The sequence below is a fragment of the Rissa tridactyla genome, chromosome Z (assembly GCF_028500815.1).
Source record: "Rissa tridactyla isolate bRisTri1 chromosome Z, bRisTri1.patW.cur.20221130, whole genome shotgun sequence".
In the NCBI taxonomy this organism is placed as follows: Eukaryota; Metazoa; Chordata; class Aves; order Charadriiformes; family Laridae; genus Rissa; species Rissa tridactyla.
This window is the reverse complement of record NC_071497.1, coordinates 67,593,992-67,620,156: the sequence shown is the minus strand read 5'-3', so window position 1 is coordinate 67,620,156 and position 26,165 is coordinate 67,593,992. Positions and strand designations below refer to the sequence as shown.

Here is a 26,165-nt window from a genome sequence, read left to right as displayed (position 1 = left end):
GTAAAACCCTAGAAATGCAATTATGAAACTGCTGAAAGCAGGTTTTTATTCACAATACAGGCTGAAAAAATTGGAAAAGAAAATCTTAAAAGATTGTTTTGAAAAATGAATGTTTCTTATATTCAAGGTTTAAGATGTTTGTTGGCAAGGTGACATGTTTGCTCCATAATCAGTGACAGAAAGCAAGACAGAAGGCAACTTAACTCCACGTGTCAGTTGTGTATAGTGTCATTTTGGTGACATTCAGATGGAAACAGTATGTCCTTTAGTATACTGAAATGTAATAAACTAAAGTTAACAGAAGAATCTGAGAGATTGCATTTCAGAAGGTGCAGAAGGCAACTTCTTTCAAGTGCGAGATTTATCAGCTGCATTTGAATTTATGTATTCTGCTTGGCCTGGGGTTAACATGATGTTGTGCCTTTCTTGTTTTTGTAGGCTAGCTTCTCTGGAAGACCAAATGGCTCCTCGTCTGACTTCAGGCCAAGTGTGGGCTCATTCGGTATGTGAAAGGCACTTTTGATTTTACTGTCATCTGGGGGAGTTGATGCCTTGAACAGTTCAGGAGATTAAAGAAAACCACAGTATTATCATTGTGATATTTTCATGTGTCCCCCATGTAGTAAACAAAATCAGATTATATGGGTAACATTATAATGAGTAGACTTCTCTTTTGACCATCAGGCCTTCTTTATTTATTGCAAACTACGTGCTGAATACAGCATGTAACCTCTAATGAGAGTCGATAGGTGTTACCTCACAAGCACTTCCAAAACAAGCTGTGCTAACCATGAGTGGTATTGAAAATAAATAGGTTTATATGCAATGTTGAGCAGTTCTGGTGAGGTCCTGTCTAACGGTTGTGTTGAAAACAAAAGGTCAGATGAAGTTGTTGAACAGAAACTTAAATCCATTTAAAAAAAAGCAAAACCAAACAGCAGCAGTGTATTCTACAGTTCATTTGGTGAAAGGGGTAAGCATAGCAGACTTGACTAAAGAATGATTATTGGTTCTGTCCTGTTTGCTGTCTATAAGTTCAGCATCTTTCATTAGTAGAGGCAGTAGACACAGAGGGGCAGCATGGTGAAAGAACTTATTAAAGCAGATGCTTTCCTTATGAAATATTTTGTTAGCGTTGTAAGGGACGGACTGTAAATTCCCTGACGAGGGGACTTGTTAAGACCTATACTAACCATTTTGGGAAGCTAATAAATGTTTCTATATGGACCTTGAGATTTATGAGTGATGGAGTAAGAATGGATTAAATGACAAGTAAAGGAAAGAGAGTCCTCACCCCTTTAGAGGCAAATAGACTTGGTCAGTGGAGCCCAATCTGTTGGGGTAAACCAGTAATATCAATTTAAGTAATTGGTAAGGTGTGTTTGCTTCTTGTTACACGTTCTGTATAAACAGGAATATCAGAATCTTTTGTTGCATCTTTGTCACAAACTACTCACTTAAAACTTCCAAGTGAGCAGGAACGCTGTTCAGACTATGAAAGCAGTTGTTTAACACTGTCTAGTGTTGTATGAGCAAAGTTTTGTACTTGAGTGACTTGGTATATGTACAAAACATCATCTGTCTTCTTTTTTTCCTTTATGACAAGCTCCTGTATATAGGTGATAGCTTCTTTAATTAATGTGTTTGTCTTCTTGTGGAGTGTGCTAGTGCCTAGTTTTTTTCAGAGGTAGCCATATTGTTATTTTAAGGAGTTTTAACTTGGAAGGAAGATAGTAACAATCAGTTTCTGTGATGTGCCATATACTTGCACATCATGGAATTTTGTAGACTTCATGTCTTGATTTCAGAATTCATATCTTTATGGTGGTTGCTGATGTACCCTGTTCTTGACTTTGATACTGCAGAATAGGGCATTTTATTTTGATAGAATCACTTAGGCTGGAAACCAATTCTGAAGATTGGCTTGTCCAAATCCTTGTGTAGAGTCATGCCGTGGTTTAGCCTCAGATGGCAACAAAGAACCACGTGTCGCTCGCTCGTGCCTTCCAAACACAGGAAGAATCGTAAGAAAAGGCAAGACTCTTGGGTTGAGACAAAGGCAGTTTAATAGAACAGCAAAGGGAACAGGCAAACAACAACAACAACAACAACACGGATAGGGGAATATACAAACGCGATTACGGAACCGCCGCTCCCCCCGCCGCTCCCCGGCCGGACCCGGGCCGCCCCAGCCCGCTTTTAAGCAGCAACTTCCTGCCCCCTCCCCCGGCAGCTCAGGGTGGGCGTGGCTCACATGGCATGGAATACCAGGAAAAGTTAACCCTATCCCCACCGGAACCAGGACATTATCCACCCCTTATTCCATACCATCTATGCCATGCCCAGCAGGTTCCAATGAATTGCCACCACTTTCGAAGCAGCTCGAACCCCTTCATATGCTGCCAATATCTCTTTTTCTGTTGGAGTGTAGCGGGCTTCGGATCCTCTGTATCCACGACTCCAAAACCCTAGGGGTCGACCTCGAGTCTCCCCTGGTGCTTTCTGCCAGAGGCTCCAGGTAGGGCCGTTCTCCCCGGCTGCGGTGTAGAGCACATTTTTAACATCTTGTCCTGCCCGGACTGGCCCCAGGGCCACTGCATGGACTATTTCCTGTTTGATTTGTTCAAAAGCTTGTCGTTGCTCAGGACCCCATTTAAAATCATTCTTCTTCCGGGTTACTTGATACAGAGGGCTTACAATTTGACTGTAATCTGGGATATGCATTCTCCAAAAACCCACAATACCTAAGAAAGCCTGTGTTTCCTTTTTACTAGTTGGTGGAGACATAGCTGCTATTTTGTTGATCACATCCATTGGAATCTGACGGCGTCCATCTTGCCATTTTATTCCTAAAAACTGGATCTCCTGCGCAGGTCCCTTGACCTTACTTCGCTTTATAGCAAAACCAGCGTTCAGAAGGATTTGGACTATTTTACTCCCTTTCTCAAAAACTTCTTCTGCTGTGTTTCCCCATACAATGATGTCATCAATGTACTGCAGATGTTCTGGAGCTTCACCCTGTTCCAGTGCAGTCTGGATCAGTCCATGGCAAATGGTGGGGCTGTGTTTCCACCCCTGGGGCAGTCGATTCCAGGTGTATTGGATGCCCCTCCAAGTGAAAGCAAACTGTGGCCTGCACTCTGCTGCCAAAGGGATTGAGAAGAATGCATTCGCTATATTAATCGTGGCATACCACTTGGCTGCCTTGGACTCCAGTTCGTACTGGAGTTCTAGCATGTCCGGCACAGCAGCACTCAGCGGTGGCGTGACTTCATTCAGACCACGATAGTCTACAGTTAGCCTCCACTCTCCATTAGATTTTCGCACCGGCCATATGGGACTGTTAAAGGGGGAGCGAGTCTTGCTGATCACTCCTTGAACCTCTAGTTGACGAATCAGCTCATGGATGGGAATCAGAGAGTCTCGGTTAGTGCGATACTGCCGCCGATGCACCGTTGTGGTAGCAATCGGCACCTGTTGTTCTTTGACCCTCAACAACCCCACAACAGAAGAATCCTCTGAGAGACCAGGCAAGGCAGACAACTGTTTAACTTCCTCTGTCTCCAAAGCAGCTATGCCAAAGGCCCAGCGGTACCCTTTTGGGTCCTTAAAATACCCTCTCCTGAGGTAATCTATACCAAGGATGCATGGAGCCTCTGGGCCAGTCACAATGGGATGCTTTTGCCACTCATTCCCAGTTAGGCTCACTTCTGCCTCCAGTACAGTCAACTCTTGGGATCCCCCTGTCACCCCAGAAATACAAATGGGTTCTGCCCCTCTATAGCTTGATGGTATTAAAGTACACTGCGCACCCGTGTCCACTAGAGCCTTATACTCCTGTGGGTCTGATGTGCCAGGCCATCGAATCCACACCGTCCAATAAACCCGGTTATCCCTTTCCTCCACCTGGCCGGAGGCAGGGCCCCCCTAATACTGGTCATAGTATCCATTACTCACTTCTTGCATAAACGACTTGGAAGTTCCTTCAAGAGGATCAGAAGCAAGATCAGGCCTTCTGCTTTGTCTGGGGAACGGCCCACTGGAAACTGGGGCGGCACTTTTCCTGGAGGGATCCCCTTTTGTGGTTGTCCTTCCTTGCAACTCCTGTACCCGTGTCCGCAGGATCGAAGTAGGTTGTCCGTCCCACTTCCTCATGTCCTCTCCGTGGTCCCGCAGGTAGAACCACAGGGTGCCTCGTGGTGTGTACCCTCTGTACTCTCTCTCTTGAGTGGGGAAATGCCTGCTTCTAATAGCTGAGATGCTGGCCCGTGCAGGTGGGGAGTAGGACATATTCTCTTCAAGTTGCTGGACCTTCCGCGACAGTTTCTCCACAGCTGAGACAAGGGGGGAAGAGAGACTTTCTTCATATCGCCGGAGCCGGCCAGCTACCTCATCCACCGTTGGTCCCTCTTCACCTTTCCATTCCATTACTGCCAGGGAGTTGGCATATGACGATGGTGCGCTCCGTACAAACTTCCGCCACATGGGCCTTGTGCATCGCACCTCATCAGGGTCTGTGGGTAAGTCTGCATTGTCCAAGTCATAATAAATCATCTCCCGCACGGCTCATTCTCTCAGGTACTGGATACCTCTTTCCATGGTAGTCCACTTGCTTGGCTGACATACAACATCCTCGCTGAAGGGGTACCTCTCCCTCACGCCTAACAGGAGTCGTTTCCAGAGGCTGAGGGCTTGGGTCTTTTTCCCGATCGCCTTGTCAATGCCGCCTTCCCTAGACAGGGATCCCAGCTGCCTGGCCTCCCTACCCTCTAATTCCAGGCTACTGGCCCCATTATCCCAGCACCGGAGCAGCCAGGTGACAATGTGCTCGCCTGAAAGTCGGCTAAAATCTTTTCGCATATCCCGCAGCTCACTCAAGGATAGGGATCGAGTAATTATCTCTGGTTCTGCCTCTTCCTCCTGCTCTCGTGATGGCCCTGGTTCATCATCATCTCTTACTAAGCGAACTGATTTCTTTGTGTACTTCTTCTTCTGTATGGGGGCAACTGATACTGGCATGGGTTGGTTCCCTGGTTCAGTGGCAGTGGCTACCACGGGGGTTGCAGTAGCCGCAGTGTCTGTCGCAAGGATTGCAGTAGCCGCAGTGTCTGTCGCAAGGATTGCAGTAGCCGCAGGGGCCGCCGCAGGGGCTGCAGCAGCCGCAGGGGCCGCCGCAGGGGCCGCCGCAGGGGCCGCCGCAGGGGCCGCCGCAGGGGCTGCAGCAGCCGCAGGGGCTGCAGCAGCCGCAGGGGCCGCCGCAGGGGCTGCAGCAGCCGCAGGGGCCGCCGCAGGTCTGGTTTCCATCTCTTCCCCTTGAGGGTGCTGCATAATTCTGAGCAGTGCCTGGTAGATACTGGCCAGGGCCCAGCACAGCGCGGTGAGTTGTGCCTCTCTAGAATAGCCACAGCATTTTCCCTTCAAATATTCTACCACTTTATCAGGGTCCTGTAATTGTTCAGGGGTGAAGTCCCAGACCATTGGAGGTGAGTAGTTCTCTAGGTACCTGCCCATGCTCTCCCACATGCCATGCCACCCCTGACTATCCAGCCTCGGAGCAGATCTCCGGGTGGTAGTCTTAAATAGTTGCTTAACCCTAAACAAGACCTGGAACATATTCAGGAGACACAGCACTAGGAACACGCTAGTTTGAGTATCCCAAGGATATTCAAAATTCTCAAAAGCTGTCATACCTGACCCGAAGGAGAAAAGGGAGGCAAAAGGGCTGGGGAAATTATTAACAAATTCTGAGAGATGGTGTCCAATGTACGGACAGGACAGCAAAACCACATAAACACCCCAAAATAGCCGTCTGAACAGTGATGTTATCATATCATAAACAGATATCGCACAGGACAGCAGAATGATAATCCTCATCCCTGTTCCAGACATGGTAAACAGCATCGCAGGGAGTACATAAGCCATATAGGAATTTATGTAACACAGCCATGAGAACAAACCAAGCAACATGATGACCAGTGACTACTTACCTAATAAAATAAATGCATACAAAAAAAAAAACCAAAACCGTTTTTTCCACGTTCTAGTTGGATTCTGTCGTTATCTCAACCCTTCGAGCCCCACGTTGGGCGCCAAAAAGGACTGTCGTGGTTTAGCCTCAGATGGCAAGAAAGAACCACGTGCCGCTCGCTCATGCCTTCCAAATACAGGAAGAATCGTAAGAAAAGGCAAGACTCTTGGGTTGAGACAAAGGCAGTTTAACAGCAGCAGCAACAACAGCAGCAGCAACAACAGCAGCAGCAACAACAGCAGCAGCAACAACAGCAGCAGCAACAACAGCAGCAGCAGCAACAGCAGCAGCAGCAACAACAGCAGCAGCAACAACAGCAGCAGCAACAACAGCAGCAGCAACAACAGCAGCAGCAACAACAGCAGCAGCAACAACAGCAGCAGCAACAACAGCAGCAGCAACAACAGCAGCAGCAACAACAGCAGCAGCAACAACAGCAGCAGCAACAACAACAGCAGCAGCAACAACAGCAGCAGCAACAACAGCAGCAGCAACAACAGCAGCAGCAACAACAGCAGCAGCAACAACAGCAGCAGCAACAACAGCAGCAGCAACAGCAGCAGCAACAGCAGCAGCAACAGCAGCAGCAACAGCAGCAGCAACAGCAACACGGATAGGGGAATATACAAACGCGATTACGGAACTGCCGCTCCCCCGCCGCTCGCCGGCCAGGCCCGGGCCGCCCCAGCCCGCTTTTAAGCAGCAACTTCCTGCCCCCTCCCCCGGCAGCTCAGGGTGGGCGTGGCTCACATGGCATGGAATACCAGGAAAAGTTAACCCTATCCCCACCGGAACCAGGACATTATCCACCCCTTATTCCATACCATCTATGCCATGCCCAGCAGGTTCCAATGAATTGCCACCACTTTCGAAGCAGCTCGAACCCCTTCATATGCTGCCAATATCTCTTTTTCTGTTGGAGTGTAGCGGGCTTCGGATCCTCTGTATCCACGACTCCAAAACCCTAGGGGTCGACCTCGAGTCTCCCCTGGTGCTTTCTGCCAGAGGCTCCAGGTAGGGCCGTTCTCCCCGGCTGCGGTGTAGAGCACATTTTTAACATCTTGTCCTGCCCGGACTGGCCCCAGGGCCACTGCATGGACTATTTCCTGTTTGATTTGTTCAAAAGCTTGTCGTTGCTCAGGACCCCATTTAAAATCATTCTTCTTCCGGGTTACTTGATACAGAGGGCTTACAATTTGACTGTAATCTGGGATATGCATTCTCCAAAAACCCACAATACCTAAGAAAGCCTGTGTTTCCTTTTTACTAGTTGGTGGAGACATAGCTGCTATTTTGTTGATCACATCCATTGGAATCTGACGGCGTCCATCTTGCCATTTTATTCCTAAAAACTGGATCTCCTGCGCAGGTCCCTTGACCTTACTTCGCTTTATAGCAAAACCAGCGTTCAGAAGGATTTGGACTATTTTACTCCCTTTCTCAAAAACTTCTTCTGCTGTGTTTCCCCATACAATGATGTCATCAATGTACTGCAGATGTTCTGGAGCTTCACCCTGTTCCAGTGCAGTCTGGATCAGTCCATGGCAAATGGTGGGGCTGTGTTTCCACCCCTGGGGCAGTCGATTCCAGGTGTATTGGATGCCCCTCCAAGTGAAAGCAAACTGTGGCCTGCACTCTGCTGCCAAAGGGATTGAGAAGAATGCATTCGCTATATCAATCGTGGCATACCACTTGGCTGCCTTGGACTCCAGTTCGTACTGGAGTTCTAGCATGTCCGGCACAGCAGCACTCAGCGGTGGCGTGACTTCATTCAGACCACGATAGTCTACAGTTAGCCTCCACTCTCCATTAGATTTTCGCACCGGCCATATGGGACTGTTAAAGGGGGAGCGAGTCTTGCTGATCACTCCTTGAACCTCTAGTTGACGAATCAGCTCATGGATGGGAATCAGAGAGTCTTGGTTAGTGCGATACTGCCGCCGATGCACCGTTGTGGTAGCAATCGGCACCTGTTGTTCTTTGACCCTCAACAACCCCACAACAGAAGAATCCTCTGAGAGACCAGGCAAGGCAGACAACTGTTTAACTTCCTCTGTCTCCAAAGCAGCTATGCCAAAGGCCCAGCGGTACCCTTTTGGGTCCTTAAAATACCCTCTCCTGAGGTAATCTATACCAAGGATGCATGGAGCCTCTGGGCCAGTCACAATGGGATGCTTTTGCCACTCATTCCCAGTTAGGCTCACTTCTGCCTCCAGTACAGTCAACTCTTGGGATCCCCCTGTCACCCCAGAAATACAAATGGGTTCTGCCCCTCTATAGCTTGATGGTATTAAAGTACACTGCGCACCCGTGTCCACTAGAGCCTTATACTCCTGTGGGTCTGATGTGCCAGGCCATCGAATCCACACCGTCCAATAAACCCGGTTATCCCTTTCCTCCACCTGGCCGGAGGCAGGGCCCCCCTAATACTGGTCATAGTATCCATTACTCACTTCTTGCATAAACGACTTGGAAGTTCCTTCAAGAGGATCAGAAGCAAGATCAGGCCTTCTGCTTTGTCTGGGGAACGGCCCACTGGAAACTGGGGCGGCACTTTTCCTGGAGGGATCCCCTTTTGTGGTTGTCCTTCCTTGCAACTCCTGTACCCGTGTCCGCAGGATCGAAGTAGGTTGTCCGTCCCACTTCCTCATGTCCTCTCCGTGGTCCCGCAGGTAGAACCACAGGGTGCCTCGTGGTGTGTACCCTCTGTACTCTCTCTCTTGAGTGGGGAAATGCCTGCTTCTAATAGCTGAGATGCTGGCCCGTGCAGGTGGGGAGTAGGACATATTCTCTTCAAGTTGCTGGACCTTCCGCGACAGTTTCTCCACAGCTGAGACAAGGGGGGAAGAGAGACTTTCTTCATATCGCCGGAGCCGGCCAGCTACCTCATCCACCGTTGGTCCCTCTTCACCTTTCCATTCCATTACTGCCAGGGAGTTGGCATATGACGATGGTGCGCTCCGTACAAACTTCCGCCACATGGGCCTTGTGCATCGCACCTCATCAGGGTCTGTGGGTAAGTCTGCATTGTCCAAGTCATAATAAATCATCTCCCGCACGGCTCATTCTCTCAGGTACTGGATACCTCTTTCCATGGTAGTCCACTTGCTTGGCTGACATACAACATCCTCGCTGAAGGGGTACCTCTCCCTCACGCCTAACAGGAGTCGTTTCCAGAGGCTGAGGGCTTGGGTCTTTTTCCCGATCGCCTTGTCAATGCCGCCTTCCCTAGACAGGGATCCCAGCTGCCTGGCCTCCCTACCCTCTAATTCCAGGCTACTGGCCCCATTATCCCAGCACCGGAGCAGCCAGGTGACAATGTGCTCGCCTGAAAGTCGGCTAAAATCTTTTCGCATATCCCGCAGCTCACTCAAGGATAGGGATCGAGTAATTATCTCTGGTTCTGCCTCTTCCTCCTGCTCTCGTGATGGCCCTGGTTCATCATCATCTCTTACTAAGCGAACTGATTTCTTTGTGTACTTCTTCTTCTGTATGGGGGCAACTGATACTGGCATGGGTTGGTTCCCTGGTTCAGTGGCAGTGGCTACCACGGGGGTTGCAGTAGCCGCAGTGTCTGTCGCAAGGATTGCAGTAGCCGCAGGGGCCGCCGCAGGGGCTGCAGCAGCCGCAGGGGCCGCCGCAGGGGCCGCCGCAGGGGCTGCAGCAGCCGCAGGGGCCGCCGCAGGGGCCGCCGCAGGGGCTGCAGCAGCCGCAGGGGCCGCCGCAGGTCTGGTTTCCATCTCTTCCCCTTGAGGGTGCTGCATAATTCTGAGCAGTGCCTGGTAGATACTGGCCAGGGCCCAGCACAGCGCGGTGAGTTGTGCCTCTCTAGAATAGCCACAGCATTTTCCCTTCAAATATTCTACCACTTTATCAGGGTCCTGTAATTGTTCAGGGGTGAAGTCCCAGACCATTGGAGGTGAGTAGTTCTCTAGGTACCTGCCCATGCTCTCCCACATGCCATGCCACCCCTGACTATCCAGCCTCGGAGCAGATCTCCGGGTGGTAGTCTTAAATAGTCGCTTAACCCAAAACAAGACCTGGAACGTATTCAGGAGACATAGCACTACGAACACGCTAGTTTGAGTATCCCAAGGATATTCAAAATTCTCAAAAGCTGTCATACCTGACCCGAAGGAGAAAAGGGAGGCAAAAGGGCTGGGGAAATTATTAACAAATTCTGAGAGACGGTGTCCAATGTACGGACAGGACAGCAAAACCGCATAAACACCCCAAAATAGCCGTCTGAACAGTGATGTTATCATATCATAAACAGATATCGCACAGGACAGCAGAATGATAATCCTCATCCCTGTTCCAGACATGGTAAACAGCATCGCAGGGAGTACATAAGCCATATAGGAATTTATGTAACACAGCCATGAGAACAAACCAAGCAACATGATGACCAGTGACTACTTACCTAATAAAATAAATGCATACAAAAAAAAACCAAAACCGTTTTTTCCACGTTCTAGTTGGATTCTGTCGTTATCTCAACCCTTCGAGCCCCACGTTGGGCGCCAAAAGGACTGCCGTGGTTTAGCCTCAGATGGCAACAAAGAACCACGTGTCGCTCGCTCGTGCCTTCCAAACACAGGAAGAATCGTAAGAAAAGGCAAGACTCTTGGGTTGAGACAAAGGCAGTTTAATAGAACAGCAAAGGGAACAGGCAAACAACAACAACAACAACAACAACAACACGGATAGGGGAATATACAAACGCGATTACGGAACCGCCGCTCCCCCCGCCGCTCCCCGGCCGGACCCGGGCCGCCCCAGCCCGCTTTTAAGCAGCAACTTCCTGCCCCCTCCCCCGGCAGCTCAGGGTGGGCGTGGCTCACATGGCATGGAATACCAGGAAAAGTTAACCCTATCCCCACCGGAACCAGGACAAGTCAACTATAGCAGGTTGCTCAGGACCTTGTCCAGCTGAATTTTTAATTTCTTCAGGGATGGAGAGTGTACAAGCTTTTGGGGCAATTTGTGTAGTGTTTAACCACCCTCAGGGTAAAAAAGATTTTCCTTATGTTAAAATGTATTTTCCTGTATTTCAATTTGCGCCCGTTTCCTCTTGTCCTCTCATTGGATAGCAGTGAAAAGAATCTGACTCCGTTGTCTTTGCCTACTTCTCTTATGATGTAAGATCCTTTGAGCCTTCTTGCCTCCAGGCACAGCAGTTCCAGCTGTCAGCAACTCTGTATGACAGATGCAACAGTCTTTCCGTCATCTTTGCAGTTCTTCCCTGGACTCACTGCAGTATGTCAGTGTCTCTTTTGTACTAGGCAGCTTACAACTGGATGCAAGCACTGTAGATATGGCATCATCAGTGGGGAAGGACCACTTGCACCCACCTGCTGGCAACAATCTTCGTAATGTAGCCCAGAGGGCTGTTGGTCTTTGCTGCGAGGGCACATTTCTGGCTTATGTTCAATTTGCTATCCACCACAGCTGTCACGTTTTTTCTCTGCAGAGATGCTTTCTAGCTGGTTGGCAGCAGTGTGTACCAGTGCCTGGAGTTATTCCTTCCCAGATGCAGGATTTTGCATTTATCTTTGAACTTCAAGGTTCTTGCCTGCCCATGTCTCTAGCAACGTTTTGAGTTTCCTCTGAATGAAACAGCCCTGTATTATGTCCTGGATTTGCATGTCTGCAAACTTGCTGGGAGTGCATTCTGTCCCATCATCCGGGCCATAAATGAAGATGATAAACTGCATTGGCCTTGGTATCAATTGGTGGAGTACTATGCTAGTGACTGGCCTCCAGGTGGAGTTTGTGCTGCTGATCACAACCTTTAGAGCCCAGTGGTTCAGCCTACTTTCAGTCTGCATCACTATCCAATTACGTAGGCTGTATTTCATTGGTTTGTGTATGAGGATGTTATAGGAGATGGTGTGAAAAGACTTAACTTTCTAGTTTTCCTTTTTCAGGTGCTGTTGAAAAACCTAACAAAAATCAACATATACATGATCATTTTGGAGGGTATTCTAGGAGTAGAGGTAGGGTTGCATGGTTAAAATTTGCAGTTTTGGGGGTGATTAAGCCTTCCTTTTGGACAAAACATTTAGAATGGGGACGACCTTGCAACTGGTGTCCCAGCAGATTCTGGAAATTCCAATTTTACTGTGTTGTTAGCAGAACTGTTGCTGAGTGGTGCAATTCCTTATAGAAAACATTAGTTACACCGATCCTAAGCTTTGTAATTTTAATTAATTTTCTTTGTCTTACAAAAGGACCCCTTTGTCATGTTGTGGTTTTTTGTTGAGTGGTAGGTAGGCTACAGACCCCGAAGTCAAAGATAAGTTTGAATGTTAAGTTGATTCTTTTTTCTAATTATAGCTACCGATGAATGTCTGAACACAGAGTGTCAACCGATGTGTAGATTTGGTAGCGGAAGGAATTTTGGAAACAGAGGTAACTTTCTAGAGTGTCTGTAATTCTAGTGGCTAATCATATCTGATACATTAAATTTTCCCTATTAAGGTACTCAGTTCTATTGTATTGGAGCCAAAAAAGTATTTATGACTTGGAGGGTAATACCAGTCCTTATTTCTGCATAATGTAGGCACTCAGTATCACCCCTCACTTTTGACTGCACAACTCCACCGTATTTGCCTGAAGGCAGGACTCTACATTTAAAATCAATGTTTTGTTTACATCTTTCTTTGATTCCATTCTCCCTGGAGAGGGCTATTTTTCTGATAATTTCGTTGAGTCATAATGTAGTATACAAGGCAGTATACAAGCAGTATTAGTAGTCACATATATACCATATGAGGGAGTAAACCAGTGCTCTTCTGTGGAAGACCTGAAAGTTTTCTTCAGTTATCCATAAAGCAGTATTTAATCTCTGTCCTCTTCCTGCTGTAAGGGTGAGTGCCACACTTGTATGGAATGCATGTTGAAGAGGTTAGTAATTGGCAGTTTGACAGTATGGCTGCATATGTTTCTGCCAGATACTGTTGGAAGTGCATAGGGCAGTGGAAGTGGCTATAACGTAGCATCTGTCTAGATAGTTCTATAGCTGTAGGTGGGACTGGCTATGAAACAAGGAAGATGGAAGCTCTAATCCTAGTTTGGGCATGTCTAGCAAAATTTCTGACCTGCGGAACAGCTGTGGAAGCCACATGAAGTTATTAGGTTAATTCCTTCAAGAAATTCTACACCATTTCTGTATCTCTTGGATTGATGCCCTTTATGGGTAGGGCAGCGTTAGACTTGTTCAGCTAAGCAGGCAGCAACACTTTGGCAGTGCTGTGGGATGGTGATGAGCAACTGTTCTGCTGTAGACTCTCCAGCAGTTGTGAAGTAACTCACAAGCTGTATTTAAGGTCTGTAGTATTTATGAATGTTAATATTTAGATTGTTTTGTATGTGGGCCTTTTAAGATGTGATTTTATTTTTTTTCAAATTTGGAGTAGCTCAAATGACACATAACTTGGTATGCACTGAACACTGGTAGAGAAGGAGCTACAGATGCTGTGGTAGGATAACTTCTTGGTTTTACTTAGCAGAAGATGCTCTTTGCCATTACAAGATGATAGAACAGGTGTTCAGTTGAAGAATAAAGACTAAGGAGGAAATGATGATATAAGTCGACTGCTTGGATGTTAGACAACACCTAAAACTGTCCAATCTAAAATGAGAAGTAACTTTGTTTACGCATGTGGCTGTTTAATTCTTCTCCCTTCCCATCAGGAGGGGGTTAGAAATAAAAATACACTAAATACTTGGCACTGCCTGTCCCAAGCAACTGAATAAGCAATTCTGAGTAATAAAAAAAATAGAAATTGATAGATCTCAAAGGAAGATTTTCAAATCCTTGCTCCATAGGAGCCAGCAACTGCAATACTACCTCACTTTACAGTATTGGTTATAAAAACTGTGAAGGTACGAATGCTGTTAGTTGTCCTGTTAGTTAGTCCAGAGGACTAAACTGATTTGCGTCATAACTGCAGAGTTGAAAGTTAGTAGTTTATAAGGCATACATGCGTGTAAAGTTAAATACTTCAAGACTTAGTGCTTGCAGGAAGCAATACTACAGGAGAGCAGTAGACTCTTCTTCTTGTCATACTTTTGGGCTTCTCTTTGGGCAAAAATGCTTCTCTTCATTTTTTCGTATGTTTAGGTGAATCAGTTGGTTTTATTGTACTTCTTACTTGAATTCATAAAATAAGGACTGTGAAGAATAATTGGCAAATAAGACACTTGATCTGCACATGCAAAATTGGTCAAACTAAGTTGTTGTGTGCTATGCTGTACTGCAGGTTTTCAAGAAAGGAACATAGAAGATTCTAGTACACAAAAAAGAGGTTTTAGAGGATTTCCCGGTGGCTTTGGACGTAGTGAGAGTAAGTTGTTTTGTTGTCGTTCTTTATGTTGACTGGTTTGTGTGGTAACAACATACGTTTGATTATTCTTTCTGGGTTTGGTTGCTCCCTGAGAACTACAACTATAAAGGTGAAAGCTATGAAATAGCTTCTGTTCTTCAGCTATGTTACGGAACACGGATAGTGTCTTCGAAAAATAGTATCACTGGGAATAGTACAGCATAGGTTGGAGTTATAAAGAATTTGTTGGAGCTGTTGCACTGTAGAGTTTTTGGAGTAAATAGTATTAGCTTTAAGCATAGTATTTCATTATACTAATTTTAGACACTATATCCACTACACTGTGTATTACTTCCAGGTATTAAAGATGAGCAGAGAGACAGACCTCAGTCTGGCGTTTTTCTTGGCTCTAGAGGAAGAGGAGCATTTGGAGGTCATGCAGGTGAGATGTTTTAGTATGGTAGTGAGCCTTTCAGCTTTCCTCATTGCTGATTTGTGGCAATGCAATTCCTTCTTAGCTTTGCTAAATGCTGTTACTATGATTGTTCTCCCTGTCTGAAATAAGAACCTACTGTAGATACTAGATAGCTTGCTCGCATGAGCACACAAGACGTGTTTGTAACTTGGATAAATTCTAGTAATTGGATATTGAAAGCTGTTGTTTTCCATAATTTTTTTCTTGGTCCTGCTGCTCCTGAGTCAGTTAATGCACAGTGAAGCAGAGGTGCTAACCCCAAAATTCAAAGCAAGCCTTTAAGAACTTGCTCAGCTTTGAAATAGTCACTCTAGGCTTTTCCACCCCAGTTATAAAAGGAAGTATTGTTTTAGGTTTGTCCAGGCTGACAAGTAAGGTTGGTAGCTCTGAGAGGCCAGGTCTTCCTGATGACTTTATTCTAATGTTGGGGTTTTTTGCTGTCAGCAAAGGATTTTTCCCTCATGGTCCTATCTTCTTGTGCTACTGATGCTACTGTAACTTGTAACCTATGTGTTGTGATGCCTAGAGCATAGTAATTTATCACTCACAAAAGTCCATAACTCAAATTAAAAATACCATTAAACTAGTGTAGTGGGTAGTGGATGGCTGATATTCTCAATGTAAGAACATTATGTGTGATACTGGTAAAAGAATTTTTCATTGTAGAAAAGATAGTGATTCGTATATGCGTTTTCAGAAGCGCTGTTTAATATCCAAAGAACAATTGATTTGCCTCTATTTATTTGACTTCGTTCAAATCAAGTTTTTCAGAATTTTAGTTCAAATAATGATTTTTCAGAAGCTTAAGTGTTTGTAGAGGCAACATGCTAATACTCATAGTGGACATAACTGCATCCTTAACACAGGATAGTCATTCCTTACATTTTCATGATCATTGTATGAAGTATTAGTACATAAAGACTTATGGATATTGGTAGGCAACAGTTGCGCTGTTGCGCAGCAGTCTGTATAGAGGTTCACATGAAAAGATAATTCTTCATAAAGAGTGGTTTGTTGCATGGTAAATAATCCCTTTTATAGTAAGAGAACGTGTTTGGATCTAGTGAAGGAACAGAGCAAGCACTGCTAGGCTGTTGCGCTCCCTCCACGTCTGAATAGCACTTACATCACTCTAACAGAGTTTGTAGAGTTAATGAAGATAGGGCTGTGCTAGCTTTTCTTCAAACGGTTATGATTTTTGCATAAAATTGATTACACACACTGTAGGTTGCATCTTTGCTTGAATTCTCTGTCACCATCTCGATGAAGCTGTGGTTTTACAGAGTTGCTTAGGAGCATTGCTGCTGAACAAAGCATTCCTGATCCAAGTCACTTTAGTGGCTGCCTCTTTAGAACTGGTTTTTATGTTTTGAGTTAATAATTCAGTCTTGCTGAGAATGAGCAATTGGATTAATATGCTGCTCTGATGTTATTCTTTTGTGCTCGCACTGCTGCAGTGAGGGTGAAGGAGGCATTGCAGGGTGATTGTACTTCTGTGGTACTGATCTTAAAATTGTCATTTTCATGGTATGATTTTCGTGAATGGCTTGAGCTGCACATCTGACTAGAGAACCTACTAACACCTTGTGGTGTTCTCTCTCCGCTTCACTCAGTCTTGTCCCTTATCTACGTTTCTAGTCTCCATTCTTTTCCAGAGGGGCCTTATATTAAAGGTTTAGGGTTTTTTTTACTCTTCTTTGAAATCAGCAAGAGAATTTCCTACACAGAGTAGCTAGAAGCTACTAGTTAGGTTAAAGACTTTTTCTATTTTGTGTACAGTAAGAATAAGGACTTAAAACAGATGCTGGAAATGCTGCTGTTAATACCTCAGTCTTAATACAGTTTTTACGTATATAAAACATGTGGTACTTCTCACTCTTAAGAATAAATGTATCTGTTTTTCAAGTGATAATGAAAGCAGCACCCACACAATACGTGGATGTCAAGGTCAGGACTTTATGGAGTGGTTGTAAACCTGTGGCTGTTGAAATAACAGGATGGTTTTCTCTTCTGATTTAAATTCTCTCCTAACTCTTGAGATATTACTGTGATGACACTGAGGTTTGTGACTATGGCTCTTTAGTTATTTAGAAGTTAGTTATATAGCATAAAGCAAGCATCTGCTGATTTTGTGGAAAAGTTGCATGATTCTTAAAACCAAGATACTGTAAGAGTAATTGTGTGTGAATTTTTTGTTACAGTATTTTGTTTATACTTTTTAAGAGAAAAACCTCACTTAAGAGGTAACAAATCAAGGTTATAAAATGGACCTTTTGTGGCACTTCAGTTTCTTGTTATAGATAACATTTCTTTTGTCTCATGATTCATCTCAAGTGAATATAGACAACTATATCTGCCCTTGCAAAGCATATTCTGGATTTAGGAGGCATCATTCCTCTTGGTTTGTCTTTATTTAGACATCTTGCAGTGGCCATCTCATAATCTGGGATGATTGCACTTGATTTGATGATAAGGGACCTAATACGAGTCAAGTAAGGAGCAGATCTGGTTTGTGAAGTCCTCAGCAAGCTGCTGTGTTCAATTCCTTGATGATGTTACTGCAAGATCCATCTGTTCTGGCATCCTCTCTTTCTGCCCTTTAAAACATAAATATGGAGCCTTTGTCTGCTGGCTTTTTGTAACTAAGCTTTCATTGCTTACCTAAATATTTCCACTCATTCTATCAACCATATGAAGAGCCACTGCTGAGTTTAAGTGCCTGTTTTTCATTTCATTAAGGTTCTTATTAGATTTTCTCTCAAATGAGCTATTTATTCCTAAAAGTAATTAACTCTGCAATGCTTTCTTTAACAGCAGCTCACAGAGAATGCAATGAAGAAATAGAATCTGAAAGAGGTAAGTAGCTTCTTCGCAAGTAACTGGCAAAAATGCCAGTTTTAACTCAAGGAACATTCTCTTACTTAAAGTAGCTGGAAGTAATTGGGTAAAAAAGAAGGTAATGGTGTGGGTAAATGCATAACCATTTCAAAACTATTCATGTAACATGAGTTGCCAAGCAAATACTGTTAAACTCAGTAGGTTTAAACTTCATTCATCTGTAAATTACTGGGCAACACAGTAGTCTTTATTTAGGTGAGAATGACCAAATTTTTGGAATTAAGTGCTGTAGAATTCCTCTGTTGCTGGCTATTTATTCTTTCTAATGGTAAAGCTATCTGCTTGAGACACAAGTGTTAAGATAACTTAATTGGCAATAGTGTAGGCATCTAAGTGATGATAGTCATTAAAGCAAACCATGAAGGACCAGCAAATTCTCAGTTTCAGATGCTATAGCATTTGGTATGCTATTTCTGGAAAACAGGGTTGATGTGTTTTACCAAGTGCAAGTTAATAAATAGAATTTAATGATTTGTATGTGCAGGAGATTGGATTGGAATGTATGATGAATAATGACTTCTGACATGTATTGAAAGTGTCAGTTGGGACAATGTATTAGAACATTTACTTACCTGCAGTGTTTTTTGCAAATGGCTTTACCCTTATTTTGCCTTTCTCTTGCTCTTGAAGTGCAAAAAGACAAATAGTGAACTCCTTACTTCTGTATGAATAACTTTGGTTCTTGATTGTTCCTCATTTGAAGTCCCTGTGAAATGGCTTCTACTGCTAACCTTTTAGTGAGAATCAAATAATTTATTTTATACCTCTGAGTTTATTCCTTAAGGAATGCAACATGGTAAATGTACTGCCATGAACAGATTAATTTTATCCTTGTGTATTAATAAATGCATTGTTACTGAATAGGATCATTTATAGTGTAATCAGTTTTTGTGGTAGAATTAGTTTTTGCATGGTGGTAGAGTACAGCTCTTAAAAGTATGGTCCTTAAGGAAATGTGAGACAAGAATGCATTACAAAAGTATGACTTTATTTGTATGTAAGTCTTCAGTCTAATAATATAAAACTAAGTAGCAATAGAATTCATTACGAAATTTGCCTTCCTGTAAAGTGGAGATAAGTCTAAATGACATCCGACTGAACTTAAGTTCAATAGCTCCCTACTTAAGGTATTTTAAGTTTTCTTTGTATTGTTGTGGTCGTGTTCTTAAGGTCCAAAGGTGACTTACGTGCCGCCTCCTCCACCTGATGATGAACAAGCTATCTTTGCACGTTATCAGACAGGAATTAATTTTGACAAGTATGATGAAAACATTGTCGAAGTGTCAGGACTTAACCCTCCAGCACCATTACTGGTTAGTGAACTCATTAACCTAGGGGTTTATGGGATGTATGTTTATTTACTGCTAATATTTACTGCTAATGAAAATATTAATAAAGATTTGGCATCTTGTGGACACTACTATGTTGGAAGCTGCCCATTTGAAAGATACAAATTTGAATTCAAAATAACATTGGTAAAGTGTAGAAATGGCCCAGAGAAAGTAATACTGAATGGACAGGAAGTATAGTCCTGAAATTGCAGAAAAATACCAGTTTAAATCACAAAGAAAGAGGTCTTTGGCAGCAGTTTCTGGGAAGGCTAGTGGAGTCATCTTCTTGAGGTCTATTACTGGGGGATCTTTAACAATGTAAACGAACACCTGTTAGAATAGTTTTCATTTGGACAGAGAGGTGTTTTAGAAGTTTTCTGTAGCTGCTGTTTATTGTTTAAAAGTAATACATAACTTCGCTTCTACTCCATACCATGTGGCTAGTGTTGTTTGTTTGTTTTTAAAGAAGCTATTTTTAGGGAAAATGAGGAATAAGGTCAGAAGGGATAGTAGCACCTGTGAAAATCAAGCATCTTGAAAAAGAAAATGCAGAGGTTTTTGGTTTTTTTCCCCCATCAATCTTCTGAAAGGTTTTCTCACTGAAGTTAAACTGATTTTGCCATGTATGATGCTTCTTGGTCCTGGATAGGGACGTTGCTTTAGCTCCCTTCTTAGTTTTAGCACAGAGACTGAGTGTGTATTGCCTATATGAAATTAAACTGAAGAGTTTTAGTTTGTTTTCATAGCATGCCATGATGTGAGTTTACCTGCTTGAATCCAGATGTCTGGCTTCTGAGCAGTTTTCTCTCAAAGCTAATAAGACCAGCTGAAGGCCTTCTCTGCCTTTATTTGAATGGCCTGAGCAGGTTGAAGAAACCTTTGGGACTTTTACCTGTGGGAACGTTGGCAATCTAGATGACTGGTGAGACCACCTTCAAAAGTTAATACTTTTTAGTGTTTGGATGTCTGTATCATATGGTAAGCATCTCAGTTCTTAAACTTCAACTTCTGTGGTTATGTACTGTTAGTAATAGTTTTTTTCTTACAGGCTTTTGAAGAAGCTAACCTCTGTCAGACTTTAAACATGAACATTGCTAAAGCTGGGTACTGTAAACTTACTCCAGTGCAGAAGTACAGCATTCCTGTTATACTGGCAGGACGGGATTTAATGGCATGTGCCCAGACAGGATCAGGAAAAACTGTAAGCATTCGTACTACTGGAGGTGTATGACCATGAACTTTTAGATGGATGCTTGAGTCTTCCATGTGCCAGATGCTTCACAGCTTATTTTCTAATTATTCGACTTCCACCACAATTGCAGGTGTAGTATTAGGCACAGATATGAATGATGGATGGGTTGTCGCATTTTTGGGCTGAATTTCTCATTAATTTCAGTCACCTAGTGTCTTGATACAGCAGGCCAGTCTTCAGAGCTACAGATACAGATTCAGAAGTATAGGCAATCATAGAAACTGGTGATGAGAAAAAAAACTCAGCAGTTCAGAGTTGGGTTTTCTTTCTGTGTTGTGTGGGTTTTTGTGTTGGGTTTTTTTTTGGTGTTGGTATTTGTGTTCTGTTTTTTGGGTTTGGTGTTTTTTTTTTTTTAACTTATGCTAGCCTGTAACAGTATGTTGTGCTGGTTTGTCATCCTTGGTTTGATCAAGTCTGGGCTGGATTTAGTTTTAGGTGATTCAGTATTAGTTGTGGAACAGTGTTGAGAGTTGATATCAAGTTGACAGTTGTCTCAATTTGTTAAACTGTCTAATATACCCAAATCTAACCGTTGACAGCTCTGGGGATATTAAGTATAGCTTTTCGCTGTTCAGTATAGTGTGGAATTCTAGCTTTGTTGTGATGTAGCTTAGTAGTTACTTGTTTTGCAAAGAGGGGCAAATGCCCAAAGCTTATGCTATAAATATTCTGAATGCTTTTGGCACTGCTGTACAGATTTTGTTTTGGGGGTAACTAGTCTTACATTGAAGTAAGGGTGCTGGTGCGGCTGTGTTGCAAACTGATCTGCTACTGTAGTATTCTGGAGAATGGTGATACATGATTACCTTAAAAATCTACTGATGATGATGTGAAGCTTGTACGTAAATCTTAAGGAGGGGTTTTGATCCTTGTGTGCGTAACTATCAATGTATGTCAGCATGATGTGTGGAACTGCCTGAAGAACCCACAAGTTAGCTAGTGCATGACTGTGTTTCTGTATTATGAAACTCTTAAGATCCAGAGAGACCGTTTCATGCTTCTTAAAGGGAAAGAAGCTTAAATATTCAGTAGTGCATTCAGGTCAATCCCTTTGCAGTCTGATTTCCTTGAAGTTGGTAGTGTGCTGTATCATTCTAGCTTTAAGATTGATATGCAGCTTTAGTGTGACTGATGACACCTTTAAGACTAAGCAGTGTAAATACTGATATTTTTTTTTTAGGCAGCTTTTCTTTTACCAATTGTGGCCCACATGATGAGAGATGGTGTAACTGCCAGTAGCTTTAAAGAGCAGCAAGAACCAGAATGTATTATTGTTGCCCCAACTAGAGAACTGATAAATCAGATCTTCCTAGAAGCAAGGAAATTTGTCTATGGGTAAGCTTTTGCACTGTTGCCTGGTATTGATTATTACTTTGTCTGAATCAGCAATGCTTTTTTTTTTTCCCCAATGAATGCTTCCAAAGATTTTTCCGTGTCAGTTGAATGCACCTACTCTTCCGGATATTGGAGAGGTGGAAAAGGAAGAGGCTTACTGCAGCTTGAAGAGAAATACTAAAGTTGTGTCACATCATCTTTAGTATCTTTGTCAGTGACATGGACCATGGGATTAAGTGCACCCTCAGCAAGTTTGCTGACAACACCAAACTATGTGATGCGGTTGATACACTGAAGGGGAGGGATGTCATCCAGAGGGCCTTTGACAGGCATGAGAGGTGGGCCAGTGCAAACCTCATGAAGTTCAACAAGGCCAAGTGCAAGGTCCTGCATGTGGGTTGGTGCAATCCCAGTCACAAATACAGGGTGGGCAGAGAATGGCTTGAGACAAGCCCTAAGGGCTTGGGGGTGTTGGTTGATGAGAAGATGACGTTTGCCACAGAGACCAGCTTCAGGGCAGGTAAGACTGCACTGGGGAAGGGATCTGCAACAAAAAGGGCCAACGAAAAGCTCTTTTTGGGGCTTTTCGAAGCCGGGAAAAGCCCTTGGCTTGTACTGGGGGTGGTCAGTTGGTGGGCAAGCTGCTGAGTGAGCCTGGGTGGAGACAGCACCACCCCAGGTTGATCAAGCCGCCAGGTTATAAGAAGCCTCAGGGAGGCCAGGGAGCACAGAGCGAGCAACCAGTGCTTGTGTGTGTGCCCTGGCGGGTGCCTCACTGACTGCAGCTTGTACGGCAGGGTGCCGAGCCTCTGCCATTGCACGAGGTAAGTTCAGTCCCTCTTAAGTGGTCAGAGGACTAGGGCGCTCACCCCTACTGACCCTCGAGTCGCAAGGTGTCACTTGCTTGTAGAGATCCAGCCATGGTTGCTACCCGGTTGAAGGCTGTTGTTAGAAATGCTGTGGGGACCCAGACAGAGGCACCACGCAAACATGTGGGCGTCCAGGCGCTTGTGATGGAGGGTGGCAGAGACAACACCTGTGTCAGATGTGAACAGGTAAATGATCAGTCAGGTGGCTGAGCTGAAGGATGAAGTGGAGAGGTTGAAGGAATATCAGGGAATGTGAGAGGGAGATTGACTGGTGGACTCACTCCCTGAGAGAAAGGGGACAGGTTGAGGCCCCACACAAATCAGAGGACCCCCTCCCCTCTCGTCACCGGGCGATAGGAGGGGATCTCAGAGAAGAGGGGGAATGGAAACAGGTCCCTGCTCAGGGAAGCAGGCGTATCCCTTCCTGGCCCCTCCCACCTTCCCAGCTGCCCTTGCAGAACAGGTATGGAGTCCTGCAGGAGGAACTGGCTGTTGGAGGGGAGGATGATACACCCAGGCCAGAAATATTAGAAAGACCAAGTCGCCGTGGATCCAGCATCACAACTGGCTCCAAAAGGAAAAGCAGACGGGTCATTGTTGTGGGTGACTCTCTACTGAGGGGGGCAGAGGGGCCAATATGCCATCCTGACCCACTTCACAGGGAATTGTGCAGCCTCCCTGGGGCACGAGTCAGGGATGTGTTGGACAAACTTCCTGCCCTAGTAAACTCCTCTGACTGTTACCCCGTTTTAGTATTTCAGGTGGGTAGTGATGAAGTGGGTAGAAGGAGCCGAAAATCAATTAAAAGAGATTTTAGTGTCTCGGGACAGCTGCTTAAGGGGTCAGGAATGCATGTTGTGTTCTCCTCTATCCCTTCAGTGGCAATCATGAATGAGGAAATTAACAGGAAGAGGCAACGGGTCAACTCCTGGCTCTGGGACTGGTGTTATCGGCAGAGCTTTGGGTTTTTTGATCATAGATTGCTATATGAGATGCTTGGCCTGCTGGTGGCAGGTGGGATGCACCTGTCCCAGAAGGGGAAAAGAATTTTGGGGCAGGAGTTAGCAGGGCTCATTGACAGGGCTTTAAACTAGATATGAGGGGGGAAGGGGAAATAACTGGGCCTGTCAGGACTAAACCTAAGGGAAGCATGCCAGGGCTTGAAGGATCGGATAGATGTTTAGAAATCATGGAAGCACCTGAGAAGGGCCTTGTAGGAAATGGGGTCCACACTCACAAAAAGGTGTTGGAATCATTAGCTCACCTGAAGTGCATCCATACCAATGCACGCAGTATGAACATCAAACAGAGGGAGCTTGAAGCCATGATGCACCAGGAAAACTATGACATAGTGGCTATCACAGAAACATGGTGGGATGCCTCACACGACTGGAGTGCCACAGTCGATGGCTACAAGCTCTTCAGGAGGGACAGACAGGAAAGGCAAGGCAGTGGAGTGGCCCTGTATGTTAGAGAATGCTATGTGAGAGCTCGGAAATCAAGTATAGTGATGATGGGGTTGAGAGTGTTTGGGTTAGGTTAAGGGCCAGTAAAGCTGATATCATTGTGGGAGTCTGCTATAGACCTCCCAACCAAAGCAGTGAGGTGGATGAAGCTTTCTGTAAGCAGTTGGGAGAAATCTTGCAGTCGCTTGCTGTTGTTCTTGTTGGGGACTTGAACCTCCCGGGTGTCTGCTGGGAATACAACACAGCAGAGAGGGAACAGTCCAGGAGGTTCCTGGAATGTGTGGAGGATAACTTCTTCACACAGCTGGTAAGGGAGCTGATCAGGGAAGGTGCCCTTCTGGACCTGCTTCTTGTGAACAGGGAAGAACTTGTGGGGGAAGTAAAGGTTGGTGGCTGTCTAGGGCACGGTGATCATGAGATGATTGAGTTTTTGATTCGTGGAGAAACAAAGAGAGGGGTTAGTAAAACTGCCACCTTAGACTTCTGGAGGGCAAACTTTGATCCGTTCAGAAGACTGCTTGACAAAATCCTTTGGGATGCTGCCCTGAAGGATATAGGACCCCAGGAAGGCTGGACATACTTCAAGAGAGAAGTCTTAAAAGGCACAGGAGCAGGCTGTCCCTGCGTGCCGAAAAACAAGTAGGCGGGGAAGGAGACTGGCCTGGCTAAACAGGGACCTTTGGCTGGACCTCAAGAACAAAAGGAGAGTCTATGACCTTTGGAAGAGGGGGCAGGTCTCTCATGAAGACTATAAGGATATAGCAAAGCTATGCAGGGAGAAAATGAGCAGAGCCAAAGTGCAGCTAGATCTCAACCTAGCTACAGCTGTTCAGGGTAACAAAAAATGTTTCTATAAATTGGAGGATTAGGGAAAATCTCCCTCCCTTACTGGATGCAGAGGGAAACATAGTCACAAAGGATGAGGAAAAGGCTGACGTGCTCAATGCCTACTTTGCTTCAGCCTTTAGCAGTGGAACTAGCTGTTCCCTGGGCACCCGGCCTCATGAGCTAGGAGACAGAGAGAGGAGCGTGGACGAGGTCATCACAGTTAAAGAGGAAGTGATCAGTGAGCTGCTACACCGCTTGGATGCACACAAGTCTAGGGGACTGGATGGGTTACATCCAAGAGTGCTGAAAGAGTTGGCAGACGTGCTCGCCAAGCCACTTTCCACTATTAACGTGAAGTCATGGCTAACTGGGGAGGTCCCAGTGGACTGGAGGGTAGCAAATGTAACACCCATCTACAAGAAAGGCAGAAAGGAGGATCCGGGAAACTATAGACCTGTCAGTCTGACCGCAGTACCAGGGAAGGTCATGGAGGAGATCATCTTGAGTGCCGTTACAAGCCTTATAATGGACAAGCAGGGGATCAGGCCTAGTCAGCATGGGTTTATGAAAGGCAGGTCCTGCCTGACGAACCTGATCTCCTTCTATGACAAGATGCCCCAATTATTGGACGAGGGAAAGGCTGTGGATATTATCTACCTAGACTTTCAAAAAGCGTTTGACACTGTTCCCCATAGAATTCTCATGGAAAAACTGTTTGCTCATGGCCTGGATGAGCTTACGATCTGCTGGATCAAGCACTGGCTGGATGGTCCCAAAGAGTGGTGGTCAATGGAGTTAAATCCAGCTGGCGGCCGGTCACAAGTGGTGTTCCTTAAGGCTCAGTGTTGGGACCATTTCTGTTTAACATCTTTATTGATGATCTTGATAAGGACATAGAGTGTATCATCAGTAAGTTTGCAGATGACACCAAGTTAAGCGGGAGTGTTGATCTGCATGAGGATAGGGAGGGTCTACAGAGAGACTTGGATAGATTGGATCGATGGGGCAATGCTAATGGAATGAGCTTCAACAAGGCCAAGTGCCAGGTCCGCACTTGGGCCACAACAACCCCATGCATCGCTACAGGCTTGGGGAAGTGTGGCTGGAGAGCTGCAAAAAAGGACCTGGCGGTTCTAATTGACAAGTGGCTGAACATGAACCAGCAGTGTGCCCAGGTGGCCAAGAGGGCCAATGGCATTCTGGCTTGTATTAGAAATAGTGTGACCAGCAGAAGTAGGGAAGTGATTGTCCCCCAGTACTCAACACTGGTGAGGCCACACCTTGCGTATTGTGTCCAGTTCTGGGCACCTCAGTACAAGAGAGATATCGAAGTGCTGGAGCGAGTGCAGAGGA

General features: G+C 45.1%; 1 protein-coding gene across 1 annotated transcript in view; it reads left to right on the top strand.

Annotated features, from left to right (window-relative positions):
• Positions 1-26,165, top strand: part of DDX4 (DEAD-box helicase 4) — a 46,781-nt gene that overhangs the window by 8,695 nt on the left and 11,921 nt on the right. Inside the window, exons 3-11 of the mRNA XM_054186988.1 lie at positions 439-502; positions 11,959-12,027; positions 12,368-12,442; positions 14,296-14,379; positions 14,717-14,800; positions 17,648-17,689; positions 18,902-19,044; positions 20,111-20,263; positions 21,495-21,649. Coding sequence (XP_054042963.1) covers positions 439-502; positions 11,959-12,027; positions 12,368-12,442; positions 14,296-14,379; positions 14,717-14,800; positions 17,648-17,689; positions 18,902-19,044; positions 20,111-20,263; positions 21,495-21,649 — 869 coding nt within the window. The remainder of the gene's footprint in view (positions 1-438; positions 503-11,958; positions 12,028-12,367; positions 12,443-14,295; positions 14,380-14,716; positions 14,801-17,647; positions 17,690-18,901; positions 19,045-20,110; positions 20,264-21,494; positions 21,650-26,165) is intronic.